This window comes from Scatophagus argus, chromosome 13 (genome assembly GCF_020382885.2).
Source record: "Scatophagus argus isolate fScaArg1 chromosome 13, fScaArg1.pri, whole genome shotgun sequence".
Classification (NCBI taxonomy): Eukaryota; Metazoa; Chordata; class Actinopteri; family Scatophagidae; genus Scatophagus; species Scatophagus argus.
Genome location: NC_058505.1, coordinates 13,625,580 through 13,650,322, shown reverse-complemented (window position 1 = coordinate 13,650,322; position 24,743 = coordinate 13,625,580). Strand labels below are relative to the sequence as shown.

General features: G+C 39.7%; 1 protein-coding gene across 6 annotated transcripts; it reads right to left on the bottom strand.

Annotated features, from left to right (window-relative positions):
• Positions 1 to 175: 175 nt before the first annotated feature.
• Positions 176 to 24,602, bottom strand: tcf3a (transcription factor 3a). 6 transcript variants are annotated; one of them, XM_046409422.1, is made up of 20 exons: positions 24,285 to 24,602; positions 19,276 to 19,372; positions 18,597 to 18,669; positions 13,836 to 13,909; positions 12,973 to 13,048; positions 12,270 to 12,310; positions 11,944 to 12,076; positions 11,511 to 11,560; positions 10,024 to 10,123; positions 9,494 to 9,627; positions 9,210 to 9,360; positions 9,034 to 9,092; positions 8,852 to 8,930; positions 7,314 to 7,390; positions 7,002 to 7,169; positions 6,724 to 6,823; positions 6,442 to 6,574; positions 5,287 to 5,522; positions 2,942 to 3,073; positions 176 to 2,829 (listed from the first exon to the last, which is right to left on the bottom strand). In XM_046409422.1, exons 2-19 carry the CDS (start codon positions 19,327 to 19,329, stop codon positions 2,949 to 2,951), a joined length of 1,863 nt encoding a protein of 620 aa, XP_046265378.1. In that variant the 5' UTR covers positions 19,330 to 19,372; positions 24,285 to 24,602; the 3' UTR covers positions 176 to 2,829; positions 2,942 to 2,948. The 6 variants fall into 6 exon arrangements, with proteins under 6 accessions (XP_046265378.1, XP_046265375.1, XP_046265379.1 ...); XM_046409419.1 differs by lacking the exon at positions 5,287 to 5,522 and adding an exon at positions 3,526 to 3,761 and having other exon boundaries at positions 9,494 to 9,630; positions 24,285 to 24,601; XM_046409423.1 differs by having other exon boundaries at positions 9,494 to 9,630; positions 11,944 to 12,073; positions 24,285 to 24,601.
• Between the last annotated feature and the right edge of the window lie 141 nt (positions 24,603 to 24,743).

The window sequence follows — 24,743 nt, the reverse complement described above, 5'->3', positions numbered from 1 at the left end:
CACAGTCATACCGGCCAGTATAAGTTATCACTACTGGCTTAATCTGTCCTAACTGGGTAAACTTAATTTCACATAATTAAACATTGTAAAGATCGACCACTATTTCCTTCACAGCTATGCAATGCAGAAAGGATATCATTTATGAGTTTTTAAAAAAGACACAGAAAAACGTAGGTTTTGTTATTAAAAATGGCACATTTATTGCTACATTACTGTTATATACACAACAGTTCTCAATATCTACTTTATATATAAAAAATAGGAAACAGGAGGCACTTTGAGGACATAGCCTACATAGATGTTGTCCTCAAACATGATTGAAGACAGAGAGATCTGTAGCAGGTCTGTTGTGGAGGACAGAAAGGGTCTGAACGAAGAACATCAGGTGCGTGTTTTGATACTTGGATACTGCAGACATATTTATAATGTTCAGAAATTAAAGTCTTCAGTAGCAACCTATCATGTCTTAACAACACCAGTTTCATCTGCAGAAAGGCAAGAGTAACTGACAAAGAAAACAATGTTTATGGCTAGTCCATAGGGCAAGACTTGCGACAAAATGACAGGTAAACCAATACTGTTACATATCAGTATTAGCCTACAAGGATAAAGCTGATGAGGACATATACAGCTGTACATACATATCAATGCACATGCCAGTCAAGGACAAAATTATATTTAACAGAATCAGTTCAAATGATGAGAAATTTTAAGTACAATTTTCAGCGTCAAAGTTGTAGACAAGGTTATTACTTAGTCATCTTAAATTTAATGACACGCAGACACAGCAGTGGTCAGCGTCAATGAGTCCAACTATATTGTCAGATGATACTGAAGTATTTATGTTATATACATCTGTATTATAAAAAGGTACAACCTAAAAATCCTCAAATGCAACACCGTCCACCATGTAGCAGAGAAGTATTCAGGCACTGGTGAGTAACCGTTATCAAAACTCCCAAAGTCAGGAAAATGACTAAGGCCACCCTTTTTCGTTAATTATATGCTTCACATCATAATGAAACAGTGAATTATGTTGCAGATAGTGCAGACCACCCCTGCTGCCCCTTTCTCAAACTAATCAACAAGCTCATCAGCGAGCTGGACATCGGGGGGAGGAGGGGGGCCGTGCTAAAGAAAACAATATTGTGTTTCATTTTAAGAAAAACTGTTGCAAACACCAGAACGATCCAATTCCAACTGGCCTGACAGGATTGTGTTGAAACAAGCATTCAAAAACAACGAGAGAGCAATATCACAACATGTGATGTTACAGCCAGATAATTTTGTCATTTCTAACATTTCTAAGCACCTGGCACAAAAGAAAACACCTCACTTTGTTCCTGGAATCTAAATTGAGAGTCCTCTTACATTTAAACAATGTAAACAAAAAAGAAAGAAAACATTCCAAATGATAAAAACAAAACTCATACAACTATCTTACAAAGTTAAAAAAAAAAAAAAAGATAAATCAATTCTACAAAAGGAAGATCCTTACAACAGGCTTTGCAAATTGTTCAAAAGGACAAAAAAAAGTTCAATACAGAATAACAACCACAACAAGTCAGTCAATGGCAATTGAGTAAATTCTCCACAAGGTAGCAGTAACACTCATGATCCCTTTCAATACTCAGTTATTTCTGACTTCTAGCAAAATGTCATTTACAACAACACAAATTGCTCTGAGGCTTGCGTTAGGGGAGTTCGCCGTGCTGTATCTGTCCTTAGGTGTAATTTGATGGCTGATGTGACACTGGCTGTATTTGAGTTAAGAAGATACAAACTGACCACATGGTTGAGTCTGAGGCTGAGAGCGACTGACTTTATGATGGCAAAGGATGCAAGCAGTGCAAGTCACACTTGTAAGCTCCAGTCCAACGGCAGCCTCACGGAGGGAAGGCAGGGATTTGATTCAACGCGTTGATCCTGGATTTGTATCGTATTGAGTCTGTGCTCACACTTTTGTCGGTGGTTGGGTCTCTCTCAGGCAGTCTTTCTATTCCACTTGCATGGCCATGACAATAACAGATGCACAAAAGAGATAAGATTAACAAAAAAAAAAAAAAAACAAAACCAAAAAACAAACACCACCACACGTGTGAGTCGGCGACTGCGGCACCTTTACAGCCAAAACAAGAAATTAAAAACTACAGCCAGCCAGGGTTAACAGCTTATCAAAAAGAGAAGTAGGCGCTCTGATTGGACAGCCAGAGGCTGGATGTCTTCAAACCCCATGTCTGTAATTCAGTCATCACATGAGAGGATAAAGAACATTTTTATCCAATCAAACACTATGCATTGGGCCTCTTTGAAGCATGTGCTTTAACAAGTTTTGTTCAATTGTAGGATGTAAACCAGGGCGTCCCTCTTTGCTTTTGAAGAATGTAAGACCTCCTTTTCAGACGGGAATGCCAATAATTACCAACAATATAAATCTTAACCCTGCTCATATGAGCAATTGATCCATAATGTTTTATTTGATCCAAACAAGTTTTGCTCCCAACTTGTAATGCAATTTTTCAAAATGTCTTACAAAAACACGATCATAAGAACGTCCTCGTCCTCCGTCTCCAAACCAGTGTTCTCGGTTCAAAGTACTGTCATATAAAGACCAATAAATGTTTCCTCGTTCTGTCAGAGTGTGCTTGTTAATTTTGTGATTCATCGTCAGGAATGTGGCCACCTGCCTTGTCAGTAATGAGGTGTAGGTGTGGGTGTGTGTGTGTGTGTGTGTGTGTGTGCTTTCCAAAAGTTGATTAACACACACTGAGATGCATGACATTGATAGATTAAGGCCACTTGTTCTAAGGGCTGTACAATCAACAGGAACTGGAAAAGAAAGGAGAAAATGAATGAACATCTTTCCATAAAGAAGCTTAAGATCTGCATTTATTGTATTATCGTGTAAGCACCACAAACCCCAATGACTTTGTGCACTGACCTGAGAATTACATATGTCCATCTCCTCCTAGACCATGGTGACCCCCACCAAGCTGCATCTGGGGGTCCACACCTGAAACTTTTTCCTCCTCTCTCCTCTTGAGGCAGGCAGCCTTTGGGTTCAAATTGCGCTCTTTGGGGGAAAAAAAAAGACATATCCACAGATTAAAAACCGTAAAGAAGAAAGTGAGGAAATTCATGAGATTACCTCTTTATGCTTTGCCATCAAGTCTTTTAAGACATCAAAGCAGACTATTGGACAAACAAAAGGTCAATAATAGACAGAGGGGGAGAATGCAGGAAAAGCAGGAAAATGAAAAGTAGGATGAGAACTGCAGGCGTTTGGCAGAAAAGCAGTGATATACTTCCTCAAATTCTCCCTTTCTTCTCCTTTTTTCATTTCTCAATGCGAGACAGGCAAACAGCAAAGAGAAAGTCACAGCGGCATAGTGGCAGGCACAGTAAGTGAGAACAAAAATTAAAGAGACTTTCCTACAGGTGAATGACTGACAGCATTTGTCAAGCTGTGATAAGAAGTGGTTGGCTGTCTATGTGGATCAGACCTTCCTGTGTTGGCTGACCTACCTCGCACCTGCTTCTCCAGGCCCAGTATGACCTGGACAGCCTGTTGCAGGATGATAAGCTTGGTCTGGGCCTTGTCACTCTGCAGGTGGACCTGACACATCCTGCCCAGCTCTCTGAAGGCTTCGTTAATGTCGCGCACGCGTACCCTCTCCCTAGCGTTGTTAGCAAGTCGGCGCTCACGCTCCCTCTGCTCCTTCTCCTCGGCAGTCAGGTTCTCATCAGTCACCGAGACAACACTGCAGCCAGGAGGAGAAGACGAGGGTTGGAGGGGCTGGTTAACAAACCCAAATCACAACCCTTGGTGAACCTAAGCTGCATGTTCTCACTAACACTGTAATTGTACTGGTTTAAACCTGTAATGCTCTGTTAAACCTGGTGTTCTGTGACTGGATATTTGATCCTTTATGTATGTTTATGCATGACGGTAACTTCAAGCTCTTAGCCAAAGATGAGGCCAGTGAAATTGTTGAAGATGATCCCAGTGGAGCGGGGCTTTTGTTGCAGGAGAGTAAGTAGAGAGGTGTTCTTTTTTCTTAGATTTTAAGTAATTTAAATGAAAAATGGTACATCTTTGCAAAAATGAATGGATATATTTTCAGTCAGTCAAAAATTGAATTGTTGTGGGTGTGAGCAAGAGTGAGAGGAAATGTTTTCGAGCCAAGAACAAACATATTGGAGCCTAAGCTACAACAGCCGACCTGAGTGACAAGGTCTAATAAATCTGTCCTGAAGTCTAACCGACCCAAACTTTTTATCCCTTTTCTTTTTCTTTTTTTTTTTTTTGGATCACTGGGGTCCAGGATGGAAGTTGTAGGGAATATGGTGACTGTCCAGCAAGATGAGAAGTAATGAGGAGGGATAGAGAAAGGGAGAGAGGAAGCAACGCCCTCTGCCGAAATAGAAAGAGCCACAGGAAAAAAAAAAAAAAAAAAAAGCCAAGGGAAGAGACTGAGCATATCATGTTAAATACATCATAGAAGGAGATGTATTTATCAGAACATGAGGAAGAAGCGGTCACTGCTGCCATCTGTAAAAAGAAAATGACAGAGGACGGGGAAGTGAGTGGAGAGATGGAAAGGGTGGTATAATTAAAAGGTTAATGCTTGAAAGGCTTGGGGCATGCAGCACAAAGACAGTGCAACAAGGCTAAAACATTTATACTAATATTCTTGATAACAGACAGCCCTGCTTTCATGCCAATGCAAGGTGCCAGTGAACAGACAATTATACTATGAGTGGGAGACATTACAGTATAATAACATATGTGAAATTAAAAATGACTTCACAGTTTAATATAAGCATAATAATAATAATGATGGGGCAACAGTGGAAAAAAGCAAAGTGAGAGTACACAAAAAGATGTGTTAGTCCGATTTAAGAGTGAGGCAGAGAGACATGTAAGCATTTTTACACACAGCCAATTGTAAGACAATGCAACACATACTGCATCAGAACAAGTCCTGTATGTGTTACAAGAGGACGGAAACCTGAGAAGTTGAACAGGAGAATGGGCATGTCTTAAAAACAGTCACACAGCTTCATTTCCTAATCCTGTGTCCTCCTGCATCAAGTATGATACTTTAATTCAGTAGTGTTAAGCATGCATAATTTCTTCAACCACCATATGTGGAGTAAACGACCCAAAGCAATTTTAAATGGCTAGCAGGACATGTCAGGATGTTGGGAAGTGAAGCCGTTTGGGAGATTGATTTTGTAAAAGCCCTTCCCCTCCTCTTCCTTCCTCCCTGGACACCCACTGACCTCGAACTTGCTGCTCCAGGTTCAGTATAACGTTAACGGCCTGTTGCAGTATGATCAATTTGGTCTGTGGTTTCTCATTGCTCAGATGGAGCTGACACATGCGGCCCAGCTCCTTAAAAGCCTCGTTGATGTCCCGCACACGTAGCCGCTCGCGGGTGTTGTTTGCCAACCTCCGTACTTTCTCTCGCTCAGCCTTTATCTCCACTGGCAGATCTTCGTCATCCTCATCGTCCAGACTAGTGAACAGCCAATGGCAAATGAAACAACAATATGGGTACAGTTTACTGAAAAATGCTTGCCAATTACAGTGTGCTATAAATTTCCCTTCTAATTTTAACACCACATGGAAAGGAGCAACTCTCTGACAATTACATACACTACTAAAGGGTGGGTTACATTAGGGTTTGGCCCCAGCAAGTTGTCAGTTATTGACCAAATCCTATCAAGAATAATGCTCCATTATCCCCAGGAAGATAGGAACTAAAACTCTGTTCTGTTTCCACCACATATGAAGATTATGTAAATGAAACTGATTAAAAACCATGAGTTGTTTAAGAGCATCCTTGATTCCTAGAAAAAGGTTTTGTGGTGGAAAAGAGGGAATTTTAGCATGACTGAAGATGTTTCAAGTTCTACCAAAACAAGAAGCACTAACTTCTCCAAGCCAAATCATCTTTGGATGTGTATCTGACTAAAAGCTAACAGAGTAACACAAAGCAAAAGCTGCTCCAACTTCAATCATTTACAACAACTCAGTAAAAACAGATTAATAAATTTAAATAAAGGTGTGGCTAAATAACAGAATGAATTCTTTCTCAATTTAATGCGGTGATGGGATATCAATGAAGATACTGAAAGGATAGTTTTATAAATGGTTAGTATCTCTTACCAAGCAAGAAAAAACTGAGGAACAACATATGATTAAAGATCTTCCAAAATTAAGTATTACCTGTTAAGACCTTAATGGACTTGTTTATGTACGCCTTTTGTTGAAACAAACAAAGAATCATATCTAGAAAGGATGAATAAGTATTTCTTTACATATATTATACTTAAATCACTGTAGGACTATACACCATGTTATTTCATGCATTCACAGATTAAGTAGAAATTTCACAGGATTTTGGGGGGGGGGGGGGGGGGGGGGGTAGACACCTTGTTCCAATGCGGGCCTTCATGTCTTTTTTCTCATCCTCTGATCTGTCGGTGACGGAGCAGTTCTCATCATCTTCCTTTTCCTCTCGTTTTATATGAACAATGCTGGAACGATTTAGGCTACCGGGCAGGCCTGGACAGAGGAGTACAGAATAAATAAGATACTGAAAGATACATTAAGAGCCAAAGCATGTTATTTAATAGTCCTATAATGACAAAGTATATGCCCCCTGTCTCACATGAAAAATAAACAGAGGAGTACAAAGCAACAGAAAGTCTCACCGGCAGGCTGAGAGCCCGGCTGGACAGATGCAGGGCCATGATGACCATGCAAAAGTCCTCCACTAGAGGGCAGACTAGAGTCTTCATGGTGACTGGAGATCTTCATGACAACAAATTAAACATGATCAATTATTAATTATGTACAAAGTATGCAGTATTAGTGTATGAGCAATAAAAAGGGTATACCACTGTATACCACTGTCTAGCTTCCAGTTTGATGTATAAACTGTCTAGTTATTTATGGACAGATATCCTGTGCTCTTTGTCTTAAATCTCACCAGTCCTGGCAGGCGACTGGCCCCTCCAAGTGCTGCACCAGCAAAACCTGGGGGTAAACCTATGGCAGAGGAGAGCAGACCGTGCATTTCAGCCAGGCTTCCTTGTCCACTGGCATGACGCTGTAGAACATTGATGGCTTCATCCAGATGGTCCTCCATTTTATTTGACTAAAAGACAACAACAATATATGATGAGATAACAGAAGAACTATGAAGAGCTGTGGCCTCCTATATTTACCTCTGTGATCTACTTCAACAATCTGTTGTTACCTCTCTCACATGAAGAACAATAAAATAGACATGCTGACTCACCATGGACTGAATTCCACCCTCAAAGTTGGGTGAAGGTGTGGCCTGGCCAGAAGACCGAGTCCACTGGGATGCAGAGCCTAAAAAAAAAAAAAAAGCATTCAGGGAGAGGTGACTGTTGGGTTTGTCAGTAAGAAGCACTCCTGGAAATGAGCATTTCATGTATTACTCATAAACACTACGGAGCAGATGACTGATGCAACTGGGGTTTGAGCTCAGGCCTTCTTCTTCTTTCCTCTTGAATTTTGTGAGTTACTTTGGTCAAATGCTATATATGGTCTACACCCAGTCAAAGGCACTATAATATTAAAGCTCACTTTTTGCTGTTTTACTCCAATCACATGTAGAAGTCATTTCTGTTCACAGTGGAAGCTTTTATTGTCTCTATCAATTATGCTTACATTATTCACAATTACGTGAATGTTATGAACGAAAAACACTTAGTGCTTTAAAGACGTGAAACTAATGTGACAGCGGATATGAAACAAATGTGCAACATAATGTAGACACAGTAGATCTAAATATACATTTGTATATTTGTATATTAAGCATGAATCAAATCCAGAATTTCTGATACGAGGCATTTCCTTGTGTCATTTTTTTGGGGGGGGGTTCATGACTATACCCCCTTTTTTCTTGACTCATCTTGTGCCAGCAGTAGTATTTGTTGTATGTAGTGTGTGATGAGCTCATTTGTGGTGAAGAGACAAATGGGGAAGTGACCCCACCCTCTTTTTATTTTTACTGTATTTTCCCTTCCTCTCTCATGAGTTATATTTGGATGATATGTGTGGGGAGGTGTCTGAAAGATCAAGGCGATGAGGTTAAGCTGTGGATGGGGTACCGTAAGTTAAATGAAAGAAATTTCAAGAATAGTACGGACATGTACTCCCAAGTATGGGAGAAATTTCTTACATCTAGCTTAACAGCAAAATCAGATGACCATAATGTCAAGATAGTCTTGCAAGCCAACCTGATCTCTGTTCTATGTTTGTTAAGTGCCAGTATAAGACAAAGATCCAAGTGAATTCTCTGACACATTTGTGGAAAACAAAACAATCTGGGTTATTCAAAATTCTTCACACAAATCAGATTTTTCAAGGGTGACTTTAAACTGTGCTCATATTTCATATAAGAGACATTTTTGCATGAATACGCAGCTTGTTCCCAGTCTTATATACAATTTTGCTTTGAATTAACAGAAATTATTAACTAATTATAAACTGAGTGCAACTGATGGGAAGACAAATACAAGTCTGTGTACACTCATTTATGAAATGTATGTTAAGTAACATGTTTGACCGACAATATTGAAGTCATGATAACTCAGTCCAACTAAAAAGAAAGATTTTTTTTTTACATAATGTTTTATTTCCATTTTTAACCCAATAGATGGTGCTACGCTGTCACAAAGAACCATTCTGTCTTAGTGAGAGGATGTTATCATCCCCTTACACAACAATGACCCCTTGTAGAACAAACAAAACTACAAAACAGTCAGTTGACCTGGAAAAAAACAGACTAAAAGACTATTCCCTCACCTGACACAGCTTGCGGAGAGCCAGAGGGAGTAGACGGGGATGGAGGGAAGGCGTTACTGTTCGGGTCTGAAGGATAGATCTACACACACAGGTTTATGTTTTTAATTTAATGAAATGCAATGTTTATACTACAGAAAAATGAGAACATAACATCTGAAGTCATGCATTTTATTACTACTTACAGATGCCAGGGCTTTTCCAATCTCATCACCTGAACTTCCAGGTACCGCTCCACGATTGGCTTTTTGGGGAAGAAAGAAATCATTTCAATTAGATCCTATGCTTGTTAACATTTGTGTTATGTGACAACATGGCATGAAAACATGAAACATGAAAGATAACACAATAAAAGATTTACCCATAATGGTGTCAGTGCCAGCGATAGGGGGTGTGTGGCTGGGGACTCCGAAGCTGCTGGAGCCAGAGTGTAGGCCAGCGGGATGAGCCCCATTCACCTCACTGCCATGCAGGGGGTAGTTTTGGGGGGAGAGAGGCAGCGGCTGCCGTTTCTTGGAAGTAAAGGCCAAGACCAATGGTTTAAATGCACAACCAGAGTAAAGCCTTCAGTGATGCTTACTCAAAAAGTGTCAAAGACCTCATCATGCCTTCATAAAAAATCTAAAGTGTTAAGGCAAAGCTTACCAGTCTGTCTTGGGGGTTGATGGCAGAAAAGGGACCATGCTGGCTCAGATGGGGGGAGTTGCCCAGCATGGCAGAATAACCAGGCTGAACCATCGACCTAGCAGAGCCCCATGGATCGGAGGGCGGGTGGAGACCTTCTGTCAGGGGGCATCCGGGCAGAGGTGAGTGGGAGGGGTGGTTGATAACCAGCAGCAGGAGATGATGAGAAGACAATAAAGGCCACATATGAAACACGTCACATTACTGTGATGACTTCATTCAACTGTAATGCACTATTCAGCACCCAGGCACCACAGGATGTTCACTGGCATAAGCTTACAGCACCCAGGTTCATCCACACGTCCATAAAGATATTGTGGGGTGCTAATTTCACAACCACATGGGCAATAAAAGAATACTGCAGGTAATTATCATCTGTATGTGTGATAAATTTACCTACATTTAACAGCAAGTCTATCAGTCAGGCTGAACTTTTCAACTCATCACAATGGACATGGAGAGGTTCTGAAGTCTTGTTTCAACTCACTGACCCTGCATGTAGAATGGAGGTGGGTAGACATTTCCTGCCTTGGAGGCTGGGTAGCCTGCATTGTCCCCGTTAAAACCCTCTCCTGAGACTGGTGGAAATACCTAGAGAGGAAAAAGGAGCAAAACAGTTCATCTCAGTGCTTGTAAAGAAACTGCTGTGTTAATGTAAACAAACAGCATTGTGTATGTAACTTGTTGCATGAATGACACAAAGTATACAATATATATGGCATTTTGCTTTTGAGATACAAAGAAATTCTCTGGGAACTTCCTTGTGCTTAACTAGGAAGGTGAGCAGAAAATTATGTTAGTAATAGGACCCAAGTTAAGGTACATGCATGAAATCCCTGATTAAACACAGCTCTTAAAAGTATATGTTTCTTTCTTGTCTATGTAGAATCTATTTTTACTAGCTGGTTTTACTACTTAATTCAATAAACAGGCTGTTGCAACATTTCATCACACTAAAGCACTGAGCGTTATGTATTGAATGCGCAGTGTCAGTGATTTTATTGGGCTCCGTCTTCAATCTCTGTAGGGATTTTACATACTACCGTTAAACAGGAACACATTGAGAATGCTTTACAGATACATAATTCAAACTCTACTTTACTTAACCACAGTGAGACTTGGCCACACAATGGGAGATGCAGTTGGATTTGGTGCATGAATGGATATAAAGGAACCAATGTTCTGAAACACCATATCATTCTCAATCAAAATTATTATAAACAAAAAAGCAAGTATCAAACTGTGTCTGCAAAACTCCAAATCCAAATGGACTGAAGTTTTCTTCTGTAATTTGATTAAACAGAGAGAAAAACGCGAGGAAAAGAGGGGAGAGGAGAGAAGGGAATGGAGAGATGCACTCCTAATTACTGAACCATCTGCCGAATCCTGGACGGCAGCCAACTCCGCTGGCAGCTGGGATAGAGGGATGGGGGAGGGAGAGAAGGAGAAAAGGGAGGGAGGCGGCGGGAAGGAGAGGGAGGAGGCGGGGGGTTGGATGTGGGGTAGAGAGGAGGGGGGAAAGGAAGAAACAGAGAAGAGGAGGAAATAGGGTGCCCAGAGAGCGAGAGTAGGAGGGGAAAAAATGAGGTGGAGTAAGAACCATCAAACCCCGGGATGAATTCCCTTCAGTGATCTAACGAGTACACTTGGCAGAGGGGAAGAAATGTGGTCATAAAGTAAAGGGCCTACAAACACAACACACTATAAATACATGCTGCAAATGAGTGACTGGGTGAATAAGTGGTTTTTACCCCCCCTTTTTCCTTTTTTTTATTTCGGTGGTGCAGATACACAGCTGTAAGAGCTGGATGTCCTGTTCTGCAGCTATTCTACAGCTCTGCAATCCAAGGAGAGGCTTAAGATGCCAAATGGAATGTGAAAATGGGCCGTGAAACACAAAAACATGGGCTCCCATGGACAGACTGCGAGGGTTGAGATATGGTTCAGGGCTGCAACGTTTCTGGATGCTAACACTCACCGAGGAGGGCAAGCCAGGGGGCACCTTCCTGATCTTTTTTGGCTGCGATTCTGAGGGAAGGAAGACAAAGTGAGATCACTAAGCATGTGTACACACACAAAGATGTTAACTTATTGCAGAGTAAATCCACCAGTGAAAGGATTCATTTATGGAGATCCCGTTCTTCTGAAGTCCTGCAGAACCAATCTATCCATCTGTTTTGTGACTAATCATTAATGCCTAATCAAAAGGTATTTTAGTCTGATGTTATTCAGTGGTTTTGCTCATTGAAAGCTCTCAGACGTCACTCTCTTTAACTTAACAGAAATGATTTTTTTTTTAATTCAGTAGGAAAATTTATGATGTACACAGGCTTAGATAAATGTATACAGAGAACTAAGAAGAGAACTGAAACAAAATCTGTGTTCAACATTGTGTTCCTTTACAATCTTACCAATGGGATCCTGTGCGGGTCTCCTGCGAGAGTTGCTTCCCTCATAAGGGTAAAACTGGGAGCTGGACTTCAGGCCAGATGGGGACAGGGCACTGGGACTGGGCATAGGCATCTCACTGGGCATAAAGCCCTGCTAAAGACAGTACAAGAAAGAAAGCACGAAAAGAGAAAGCACAAACTCACAAAGCATGAAAAGACATCCAAAAAGCAATAATTAAGGAAGTCAATTGAAAAACAAACAGGAAAAGAAAACAGACACAGAATGTCTCCATAAGAGAATGAGGAGAGGTCTGATACTGTAACACCTGACTTTCTGTCTGATTTACCTGTGTTGCAAATGATGAGTATTGTCCTTGTTCAGCCTTTCCTGTAAAATAAAGGAAAATAAAGCAGGTCATGATTGAAATAAACTGGCATTTATGTCAATGTTAAATCACAATCTGTCCATTCTCCCCTCTACTTTTGGGTACCTCCCATCTGCTGTTGGAGTGTATATGATGATGTCTGGTATTTATGGCTCCGGACAGCAAAACAACAACAAATTGGCCCATTTTAAATGGTTCAGGAGCAATTGTGCCCAACCTCTGTCCCCTCCCATGACAGTTAAACAGAGGAGGGTTATAGGCTACCATAGTCCCAAGGGAGAGTTTTGTTTGTGCATGGGTGCCCTTTACATTCCCCCCAACCCCCTGCGACACTGAACAGGCAAAATGCAACACGCAAACAAACCCCTCCTCCACATTCTCCATGATCGCTCTGCTTCCTTCACGAATTGCTACCTAAGCATAAACATGGTTTGCCCTAAAATGATACATTAATGTCTAACCTGTGAACGACTGTCCTATCAAACAAACAAGTCACTGTTTTGGTTCAGTCACACAGACCACGGATACAAACTTGTGTATTTCAATCAATGCATTGTTTTGTCATTATGTCCTATTATTAGCAACACATTTGTTTTATAAAAATGTGATGTGAAAGTTGTGGTGTCTATGCTTCAATAGTACAGTTCTATGTAAACCCTCTTACCAACAATCCCAGGTCCAAACATGGGGGCAGAGGCAATGCCCTCTTGTTCATTGTAAAGGCCTTCCTCTCCATAACCCTGAGGGAAAGGCAGTAGAGGCATCAGGAAAACACAGTTACACTAATAAAAATAAATAAATACCATTATTAACACCCTTTCCACAACTAACCAGTTAAGTAAGAAACCCTTGTTCATGTGAATGGGTCAATCAAGATTATCCAATTTGGTGCCAGGTCTTGTTTTTAAGTAGGTGTGACACTGCTCCGTTTTGGGATGAAAGGTTGAATTTGGGTTTCTTCAGCTACAGGTTACTCCAGAAAAACTAGACATCCACATATCACATATACTGATATTTTGCATCTTACAGACAGGAAAAATAAGTATGTTTCCATCCATATGTTTTTACTTGGGTTTTGCCAATAATATAACCTGACCAGAAATGCAGGAAATTAAAAAACAAAGTCAAAAACTAGAGGTTTAGTACCAACAACTAACATCAGTGAATGGAAACTAACAATTGCTGCTGCTTAGAGATCACCTGTAAAGCATCTCCTTAAGTGTGTAATCCATCTCTATTTTGGGAAATCCACTAAAATCTGAAGCTGGTCTTAACACTCAAATGTATTAAACTAAGGGCATGGATCCAAGTGGCAACTTGCTATTCACCTCTGAATGGACAGTGAATGGTGCCTTGTCAGTGGACAAATACAGGTTGAAAAATTTATTATATCATACATCATCTTTGCGTGTGAATGGTGCATAGATAACATGATCACCAGAACTTATTTTGTGTTTCATTCCGTCTTAATAGCATGGCATTTACATGGTCAGATTCAACGTGTTATTAAGTGAGGATTAGCCGTACCCTGCCCTGGTTGAAAGATGGACTGTTCTGGTTTCCTGGACCCCAGGGACTGGACCCACTCCTCTCATCTATACCTGGAAGACAAAGAACTGAGTTAGGCCTGTTAACCATTAAAGGCAGAGACACTCTTTAAAAAGGATTTATGCTTAGGCTTTGCAAAACTAAGTCTATCTTCAGAGGATGATGAAATTGACCTGCTTTGGTACAGGTTTTTCAGGCTGCTTGAAGTAACCTCTATTGAAGAACTTCACTTCACAGCTCACACAGAGACAGCATAGTGACAACGCTGTCACATAGTGTGGATATGAGCTGTAGGAAGTTTGAATAATTAACACCCAGTATGAGGCTCCCAGAATCATCCTCGACATTCTTCATTCTCCCACTCCACTCCTTTACATTTTCCATGGCAACAGTCATTCATCTTCCATCCATTCTCTCACATTTAGCCTACACATGCGCCTTAACACAAACACAAGGTCTCAATCTTACATAGCTGACACACGTTATCCGAGGCCAGAGCACACCAGCTTTCAGAGAGGTGAATGTGTTTGAATGGAGTGATTTTAAAGATTGGTGAAGCAGAAATTCCTGCCCGTCCCCTTTCTCGCAATCTCCTCTCGTACTGCAACACAGCATCTCTTGGGGAAAGCTGAAGCTTAATTGTGTCCTGATTTGCATAATTGTGCATATTAATGAAGACCCGACTCTATGAATATTCATATTTTTTGTTTTGTTGTCTAATTAAAAAGCGGAGAGTGGAGAGGGGAGGGGGTATAGGCGGGCTAGAATCATGACAGGATCAGCAGTATAACAGAATGATGAGTCCGGCGCACCGAGAGCTGCTAGATTGCCGTGACAACTGTGATCTATATGCACGACACCAGCAGAATAAGAGATGAAGGAGACAATGTCTTGTCCCCTCTCTATGGCTGACTGTCACTCTCCACGTCAATCAAAGACAATAAAGAAAATGCATGAGCCATTTGTTTCTGCTGTAAGTCATCAGTTCCCAAGTTTCAGACAAGGAAAAGCTCCAGCTCAATATTTTGTGTTCATGACAGCGTTACATTTTGTTGGGATGTGGACTGCCACAAGTATATATTTTTTTGATGATGAAAGTGACAGAAAAGCACAAAAGCTGTGTATTCAGAGTCTATTTTAGATTCCGTTATTCGTACATTAATTTTTTGGGCGACTGAAACAAAGTTGTCGCATTTCATCTGTCACACACCTACATCATTATGGGATTCAGAACCATGTAGCATATCAGAATGACTGAAAAAAAAGACTCCATGCTATTTAGTAACATGTGGTATTTCTTCCCCTATTTCGCAGGACAGTAAGGCTATAAATTGTATTGACTGTATACAAGAAATTCAAGTAACCCCCCTGGTCTGAAAAGTGAAGCCCATGCACAACTGCCTGTAACTTGCATTACTTCTGATTCTATATAAGATTATGAGAGCTTACTTCTCAAATGATTTATTGCCTCAGTAAATATTTTCCTAATGATATTATGTTCTCAATCAGGAGATCCAAGTCTTCTTCAAGACAGCATAATGTTCGTTTTGGAAATTACGGTCCCTTTTAGAGTAAAACAGACGACAGGGGCAGGGAATGCTTTAGGGAGTGGCTACATTGTAACTGACAGGTTGCTACCACGGGTGCCTGTCAGTCAGGATAAAGATGCAGCAATTTGCATCCATGGCACTGTGTACAGTTAAATGCCATGAACTTGTTTTCGAATGTTGCCCATATTTTCATCTTGGAACTCTGACCCTTTCACAGAGTGTTTTCAGCTCATGAGAGTTAACTGTAAGATTTTGGTCACAAAAATATGAGGTATTTGCTGTGCTGCCTTAAGTGCATCACTCATTTTTTCTGGTTATATACGTTTTGTTGAGAGTGTTTTCTGTGGTGTTTTTGAGTGCTCAGGTTCTCATTTGGATACAAATTTAAAGGAATAAAGGGACTGTGTGAAGGAAATAATGGGAGGATTAATGTGAATATTCACACCTGAAAGAATGACAATATGGGATAAATGTCTAAGACATGGGTGAGTGGACATACAATGAACAAAGAGGGATTAAAGAGTAAACTAATGTAAACTGACACACATAGTCTTTCTAATTAAGGAATGTGATGATAAACAGAGGAACAAAATGACTATGACTATGAACATACTAAATCTGGATCACCTAGACACACTAAGTTTAATATTTTTCTGTAATGTTTTAACCTTATCTGAGTGACATGTTGTTGAAATGAACAATATCCTACAGTTTTCTTGTTTTGCAGATTTGTAGTTGAGTCTTGAGTCTTGCTTGTGTTAACCTTGTTGTGGTTGGATAAATATGTAACCTTACTGTGCTTGAAATATAAACCCTTTAAAGAGTCTTCATCATCTTTAAACATAAAACAGACCACAGAATGTGAACATTTTTTTCAGTATGAGTGCAACAGTGATTTTTTCTGTGACCAACTTTTAATTTAATTTTCCCACTTAACAGAAAAGAATGCACGCATACAAAGACTATTGTCTTCATAATTATAATACCCGTAAACAGTCTTATTAAAAATGCAGACAAGATGTTTTAACACCTGTCTTTAATCTTTACAATAAAGAAATAAGGCCTGAAAAGGGACCCATACCCACCTACCCTTGATGCCACTTAGGTCTACTTATTGCATTTTTTTTCTTTGAAGCTTGTTCAGTTCGCAATGTGTTGCTTTTTCTTTCACTGCATTACTCTTTGGTCCTTTGTGAAGTGCCAAAACCATGAGGAAACCATGAGTAGTGCACTTCTCAGACAGACTACCGGGACTGGTAAGAAATAAAATGAAGAAAAGGGTGAGTAACATCAGACAAATTCTCTGGTGAACCCCAATGCACTTCTCCTCCCAGCATGCGACGCCCCTTTAAGCATGGCTAGTCTATAATTACACAGGAAAAGATACTGGGAACAGACAGGCAGCCTGAGTCACTGGCTTCATGAGCAAAACTCCACCGCATACATTGACCAAACTTGCAGACATGTCTTGGTTTTTACAGGCACACCGCCCCAGGCACCTATAAGAGAGTGTGTCGTTTTGTCTACACACCTTCTTCCTTCCCTTGGCAAAGTGACTCACACAGACACAAAGCATGATGTCAGATCAAATCCCAAGAGAGTGAACACTGTTAATGAAATACTGCACAATGTACAATAACACAGACCAGGCTGTTTTAACCTGTGAGTCACCAGAGACTTCTCAAACACAAGCGTGCTGTTCACATACAGCTGTGAATGCACTAGTTCAGTGTGTGTATGTGTTACATACATTTATTTACACAGCCACATGTGCCTGGAATTCCACTTGTGAATTTAACAACAATCTACTTATGATGTTGTTTTTTTTTTTAATTGACTAACACATCTGTGAGAATATGGCACATTTAATGCAAATTTGAAACTCCTCCTCTTCTGCATTTCAGCGCATACCAAACTTTAAAAATAGATTGCAGCATTCTCGGTTTCCAGTGACCCAAAAAATGAAAGTAAACTGAAAATTACTTTAACTAGTTAGTGAAAGAGATTGAACAGGCACATACTGTACCATCAGAGCAGAGATATTATCATCACTGAAGGCTTTAAAAGGGAGGTTCCCCATAGGCACATATGTTAAACTCCATATATCCCAAACCTTAACCATACTGGGGAAAAAAGACATTCAACTGACTCTATAAGGAAAACACGTGGCAGCTGCTCCACAAAAAAAAGGAAAAAAAGCAGGGATACAGTTTGACCAAGTCAGGTTCTTTGAAACTATTCTTATGCAGCTTTCAATAACCAGAAAAACAAAAAAAAAAATTGTTCACAACACTACTACACATAAATGATGTGAACCATGGTGGAGGTGTCTTTTTCAGAAATCCTCATACAACATGTTTGGTTTTATGCTACATGGAATATTATTTTGAGAAATACGTTTTCTGGCTGAGATTGAGATGAGACATACACCCAGAAATGTGAAAACTGAAAGAATTAGAAAGTTATATGCGAAATAAAAGTTGCTGAGGTTTAGAGATGCTGGTACGCATATTTTTGAAATTTGGAAAGGCATTTGGAATGCCATTTCCTTCAGGTCCTGGTCTTGATGCTAGCTAAGCTACTAGGTTCCTGACTCCAGCTTTATAGTTAACACAAAGATGAGCATAGTAGTGAGCTTATATGACTCTGTAAATAACAGAACATATTATTAATATTGTCCTTAAGTGACTGAATGGCAACAGCTGATAAGGCGAGAGAAGGGACACTTGCAAGGCCAGTGTGAAGAAATGCAGATGAGATGACATCTGATCTACATGACATAAAATAACCTAGCAATCTGTCCCAACATGTGGGAAAGATTTCTACAATCTACAGGCTTACAATGACTTAAGGTCTGAAACCCAGTTCTAGAGAAAAAGTGGAGAACAGGAACAATTTTCTTTTCTGTCACCATTCAGAACACCATGAATGGATGGGGGCGGAGTAATGAAATGATAAGGAGCTCTAACAATCCATTACTGCCATGCTTTACTGTTAGGAGATGTACTAGGGAGCATTATACACCAACAAGGACATTTCAACAATAGGTGAGAGGAACAAAGAGAAGGTGAAAACTACTTTTCTTTGTCATAACATTTTAAATCGACAGAATCAGATATTTGAGAAGCAAAGGAACAGAAAGCCAGATATAAAAAAAAACTGAGAAAAAGTACATTTGTTCTCATCTTACCTGAACCTCCAAACTGACTGCTGGCAAGAGTAGTCGGTCGATTCTTGCCATTTGAAACTGGAGGCTCAAACATCTGAAATAGGAGAAATTTAACTGTTAACACACCACTGCAAGGGCATTTATACTTTACTCAGGTCCATTAGGTTATAATCTAAACCATTCTATCCTGTATCCAGCCAACAGGTACAATGTATATGAAACAATCTACACCAGGGCTGCTTAGAACATAAATTGCCCTTTCTTTTTTTTGTTTGTTTGTTTGTTTTTTTTTAAAAAAAGATCTCTAATTATTTCTTATAACCTGCGCATGATGGCGAGAGCAATATTTTGCACAGGAAGTCAGTCAGATAAGGAAACTTGAGATCCTTGTACCATTTTGCATTTTAACAATTTAAGACAATAAGTGTTTGCTTTTGGCCCATTGCCCACCATTAAATGTCATGGCCAATCAAACGAAAAAAGTTTTGGCATGCTGATCTACAAATTCCAGCTTTGACAGAGTTCTGCTAAAATTAAACTGACACAACCAGTCTTGTAAAAGGTGGCTGATGTAAATGAACTACATTCCTGAAATCCTGACCCACCGACCCATTCACTGATTTCCATTCACATTTGAACTTACATGAAAACTGTTAACAACCAATTATGATGTTGAAGTAATATGTCAGGGAGACCTTACCGCACTGAAATCCAGCAAGTCGTTGAGTTCCTTGTCTGTTTCCACTGCAGCCATTCTCTGCTGCTGTTCACTTGGCCCGGTGAGTCTCAGCAAGCAACTACAAGCAGAGGTAAGGAGGACATGAGTATATTTTGCCAATTTGCAACATCGTTAGCTATTCAGACCAGCAAAGGAACACTAGAGAAGCGCCAGATAGTACCAAAGTCTAGGGTGACGATATCGTTGGAATGACGATTCAAAGTTTTGACGAAATTCAAAACAAAGACAGAGTGACACGGATTTGGATAAAATGTAGATATACAGTATAACCCATGCAATTCAATGCATTTACTTTAATGTCACTAAGTGGAGACAGCCCACATAAAGTATAGGAAATTGTATTACTTTTCATCATATTGTTTATCATTCCTATTAATTGTCAAAACATGTTATTCACCAGCTGCTGTAACAAGCTCAGTTTAACATATGATCTAAACCACTTTCAAGTTCAAATTAAAATTAAGGCTAACATTGAAATTCTGACCCATTAGACATTAAAAGAATCTTCTTTTTCACTTACAAATAAGTAGTTCAAAGTAATTTATGGTTCAAATTTATTTAAAATGGAGACTTGTTTAAACCCCTTTGATGCCTTTTCTACTATAGAGGTTGGCGTTGTGTCCCCGTATCTCTTCAATAACACTGATAAAATGTTATCACAACCAACAGGCATGATGGCAAAAACTATGAAAGTAAGACTGGAACTGTAAAAATCTGTTTTTTACAAACAGGAAGTATTACAATAAACACATTTCCAGAAAAAGTCTAGACTAATACCACAAAGTCAATGTAATATCAGGTTCTCCCATTTTTTACACTGGAGATAATGATTCAGGTAGATGACTCAAAAGCACTCAATATTTCAATGATACATTTAAATCTGAAAAACTAATGCCCCTGCATCATAAAATTTACAACTCTAGTAGCACGTTACTTCAAGGACATTGAGTATTGAACAAGTCCTGAAAAATCCAGCCAGCTCTAAAAACTTCCCTGGTAGCCCACATCTTACATTGGTAACTATGTTTCAGCCACAGGCCACACTGCTCTCATTATTAAGACAGGACCCTGACAGGCAGCTTCCTCTACCTCAAAAACCAACCTGTTCAAACAGCTGTTTTGTGAAACTGACGTCCATAGGTGGAACTGCCCAGACCAAAATAACTAAACTCTGAACTCAAGTATCTTAATTTCACATAGCACAACACCTGAGTAGATACAGGATTTTCAATCTGCATGACCCAGGGCTCAAACCCACATCCTTAGACACTAAGGTTAAGTTTTGTTGAGCTATCCAGAGAGACAGGACAAATGGAGGTGGCTTCAAACTGTGACCTGCAATCTACCAAAAATTCAACACCCAGAGATGTCTAAAATTTAGTTTTACAAAGTTCCACATGTGACAGACTGAAGTTCAAAGTTGCTCCACTGACTGGAATAGTTTACATGAGTATACAATTGAATATATTGTCAAAATTTTGTTTCTGAGATACAATTCTGAAATTTGCCACACTTCTTCTACCGTGACGTCAGCTTGTTTTTGTTTTTCTTAAAGTCAATGAACACTGGAGATTTATTAAGCTGAAATTTGGAGGATCTGCTGAGTGAAGGACATCATAATTTCTTACAGCAACTCAATTGGGCCAACAGTTAGGTAAAATGGATATTTCTTACGAATCTTCAAAGTTTTAAACTTTAGATGACTGCAGTAGCAACACCATCAGGACTATTCGTCCATAATGCCAGTTGATTTGGCACAGGTGTATTTTCATGACATGCTGGACTCTCGAACAGACAGTGTTCAATGCAGGCCATTTGTTTATATCATCAAAATAACTACCATTTTTACAAGTGGTAAGCAAACCAGCATGGTCACTTTGCAGTACAAAATCACTACAGTAAATACCAGCAGGTGAAAATCAGACTGCATTTTTGAGCTCAGTTTTGAGTTTCTGATTTTAAAATGTTGTCATTATTTTTTAGATTTTTCCACTTTAAATACTTTTGCATACCCTATACCCTCTGTTAATTGCCATGAAAATGGGCTGTCATAGAATGTTTTTGCAATATTATCTGAATTACTGGTGCATCAACTGCTAAAACTGTAAAATTATTTTCAACATCAAAATAAAAACATTAGGAAGCTGTGATGGCAAATGAGAACACTGAGTGCAGAGCTCTGTCACAAATATAAAATTACTTTAAAGCAATATTATGCAACTATTTTGCCTGAAAATATCAGCTTCAAAATTATTTTGATGGTACACAGACTTGTAATACGGAAAAAGAAGCCCTTTTAAGTTGCACTCCCCACCCCGAAAGCCTGTTCATCTTGAACTATGTAACGTGGGCCGAGCGGGTACAATCTCCCGTGAGAAGGGCGTAACGCTTAACCACACTAAAGGAACTAGACTGTAAACTTATCATCCCTGTTTCATAAAGTTTTGTAGTTTTTCCTAATGCCAAAAGTCATCCAAGCTCAGTTCCACCTCAGGCTAACATCCAAATAAATACATTCATGCCACAAAAGTTTGGTCAGTCTTTGTCAACCTCATACCAAGTATGCCTTGAAAGTTTGCAGCCTTGCAAACTTATCTGAGCTAGCTTGTAAGACTGTACTGTTCAATGTATACAGATGTGCAATTTAGCCTAAATCATGAAACCAACAACATTTTATCCAATTACACACATATGCCACATTCAAAACACTTAGCAAACAATTTATATGGGCTGAAAATGCTGGCAGTAATCCAGCAAAACTAAAACTTTCTGACAGTGTGTTCACTGCTGATAAAACTATCCATACTTGTACATGTGTAAAATCCAGTAGTATCACTCTACCCTGTCAGCCTTCAGTTATTTTGGCTTCTGATGTTGCTGGTTCCAAATTCTTCAGGTACATACAGAAGAAAGGCTAACTGTTCCAACATCAAGAGCCTTCTGATTCGATTCAGGATACAATTCAAGATGCTCTTATTCATTACTTTTAATATTCTTGCTCCAGAGTATATTAAATGTCTACTAATGGCTACCTGTGTCGACCCTTGGTCCTCTAAACAAGGCCTGCGAGGTGTTCCATGTTCAAGACTGAAAACACAAGGGGACTGCATGTTTGCTGTTCTGGATCCCAGGCTGGAGAAAAGTCTCCCAGGTCAGCAAACTCTCTTGGGTGCTTTAAGTCACAGCTGAAGACCAGACTTTTTGTGTTTTTGTGCTTGAGTCATGTACACTATTTTGAGATGCTTCTATTATGTTTCTATTATGCTAAGTTCGCCTGTTGTAATGTTTGTGTTGTACTGGCTTTTTGTTCTCTTAATCTCAATCTTTTGTAAAGGAATTTGTAAACTTTTACAAAACCTAGGTTTTTAAAAGGTGCTATATAAATAACATTTTACTTACTTACTCAGGTGATTTCACTCCTACCACATGAATAACTCCATATCCTGTTCAGGACATGACTGAGGATTCACTTTCAGTCTAAAATAATACACTAAAACAGGAAAAGCCAATTCGTTTCAGTTGATTGACCTATTCAACTTCAAAAGCATTATTCATCAAACTAAAATGTATTTACAGTTTATGTTAACATTGATACTATTTTACACAGGATTTATATGCTCCTGGAAATATTATGAGTAAGCATACTGCTTTATTTTATAATCAAGTAAAATCGTGACAACATAATAAAGACAACACCAAAAATCAACAATATGTATAAAGTGAAAACTGTATCTGATCCTTAAGGCATGCAATGATGCAACCACTAGATCAAGTCTAAGGGGGAAAACCAATGTAACGGTAGAGGTAACAAATAATAATTCAAAAATATATATATCACACAATCAAAGAGTAACGACTAATGAAAGTACCTCATCTAGCAATTTCAGTATCATTGAGCTGAGGTCAAAATGGGGGATAAGTGTTTTAGCCCCTCCTAACAAATGGAAGTTGTATACGCTTCTCTTGAGCACCCCCACCTTCGACATGACCATTTGGCGAAAAGTTTTACGGCAGAAATAGTCACACAACCTTTCATACCAGGCGTCAAATAAGTGACAATCGGTTATCAACTGCCTGTGTTTTCAGGCCTCATGTGAAGGGTAAAACCCTGCGGGATGTTTAAAAGGACCTGAAAACCTGTTGCCTGCCCTCTGGTCGACCAGGAGAATGGGACACTGATGAACACAAAGACTCTGGCCATGAAAGTTCCAGTTAGTGTTCATAACGCAATAAAAAAAGAAGAACAAAAATCCAAAACTTCTTCAAAGAGTCGTTCAAAATATATCTAGCATTATTACTGGGTGGCGTAAATAAGGTTGCATATGCAGTCTTGTTGCTTGTTACAGTGTTTTGTGTCGATCATAGAGGTGGAGGGGCGTAAAAGTACTATCCCCGTTATAATTTTTAACTAGAATTGTATTTTCATTACACAATTTTGTGCTTAAGACTTTTGAGTACAGTGGCTTCGGCTACATTAATGCAACTCTAATATTTTGATTACATTCGCAAGACATTGCAGCATTAGCCACAACCTCGAATGTTATAGTTAACTTTGCAAACGCTAAAACGAATCAACAACTGCTGCCTACGTTCGCCTTAAACGGCTAACGTTCATGCATTACTACCTCGAAACCGTGCATATTAGTGCGACAGACAGCAAAATCCCGGGGGGGGGCTAACTCGGTCTGATAATATGCTAATGTGCTGTAACATTATAGCCCACTGAAGTGAACAAAGGAGTCTTTTCTACCACACATGAGGTAGTAATGCACAGCCGTAACACAGTAAGCTCGCTCAGGCCGAAGGGACGAAAACCTGAGACCCCGCTTTTCCCGGCTGTGGCACTCGGTACAACTTAAACGATGCGCTTAAAACTTGATCATTAACGTTACTCCGGTAACAACGTTGCAGACAACTTCTGTTTGACATGCATATGCCCGCTATGAATCTGTTTTTGTCCACATATTTACCTGGATTCAATTATGTAGCATCCAACAGGGAGTAATCAACGGCTGGAGTAAAGAGAAAAACAAAGTTAGGGATAGGATCCTTCCCCGTGGTCCGGGCTGTGGGCTTGATGAAAATGAGGAAAGGCGATATGAACCACTCCTCCGCCGCCTCGTCTCGTTGTTGTCTTCGTCACGAGAGTAAAAACGCGTTTTTAACACAAACCATAACTCTTGTGTTACCCCGTTTTCTTAACGTTAGAGAAATTGTAACCATTTCATTTTCCAAGTAGACATTTTAACAACCTCCACATTGTCGGTTCACTCAAAATATCACTCCGCAGCACAGCCCGAGCCTACTGGAGGACATGGACGCTGAAACATCAACGGTGTCCAATCTGAATTGAAACGAAATAACCGAACGTAACAGCTTTCGCTCTTTGTATTGAGGCGACGATTATCTTAAACACGACAAATGTCACT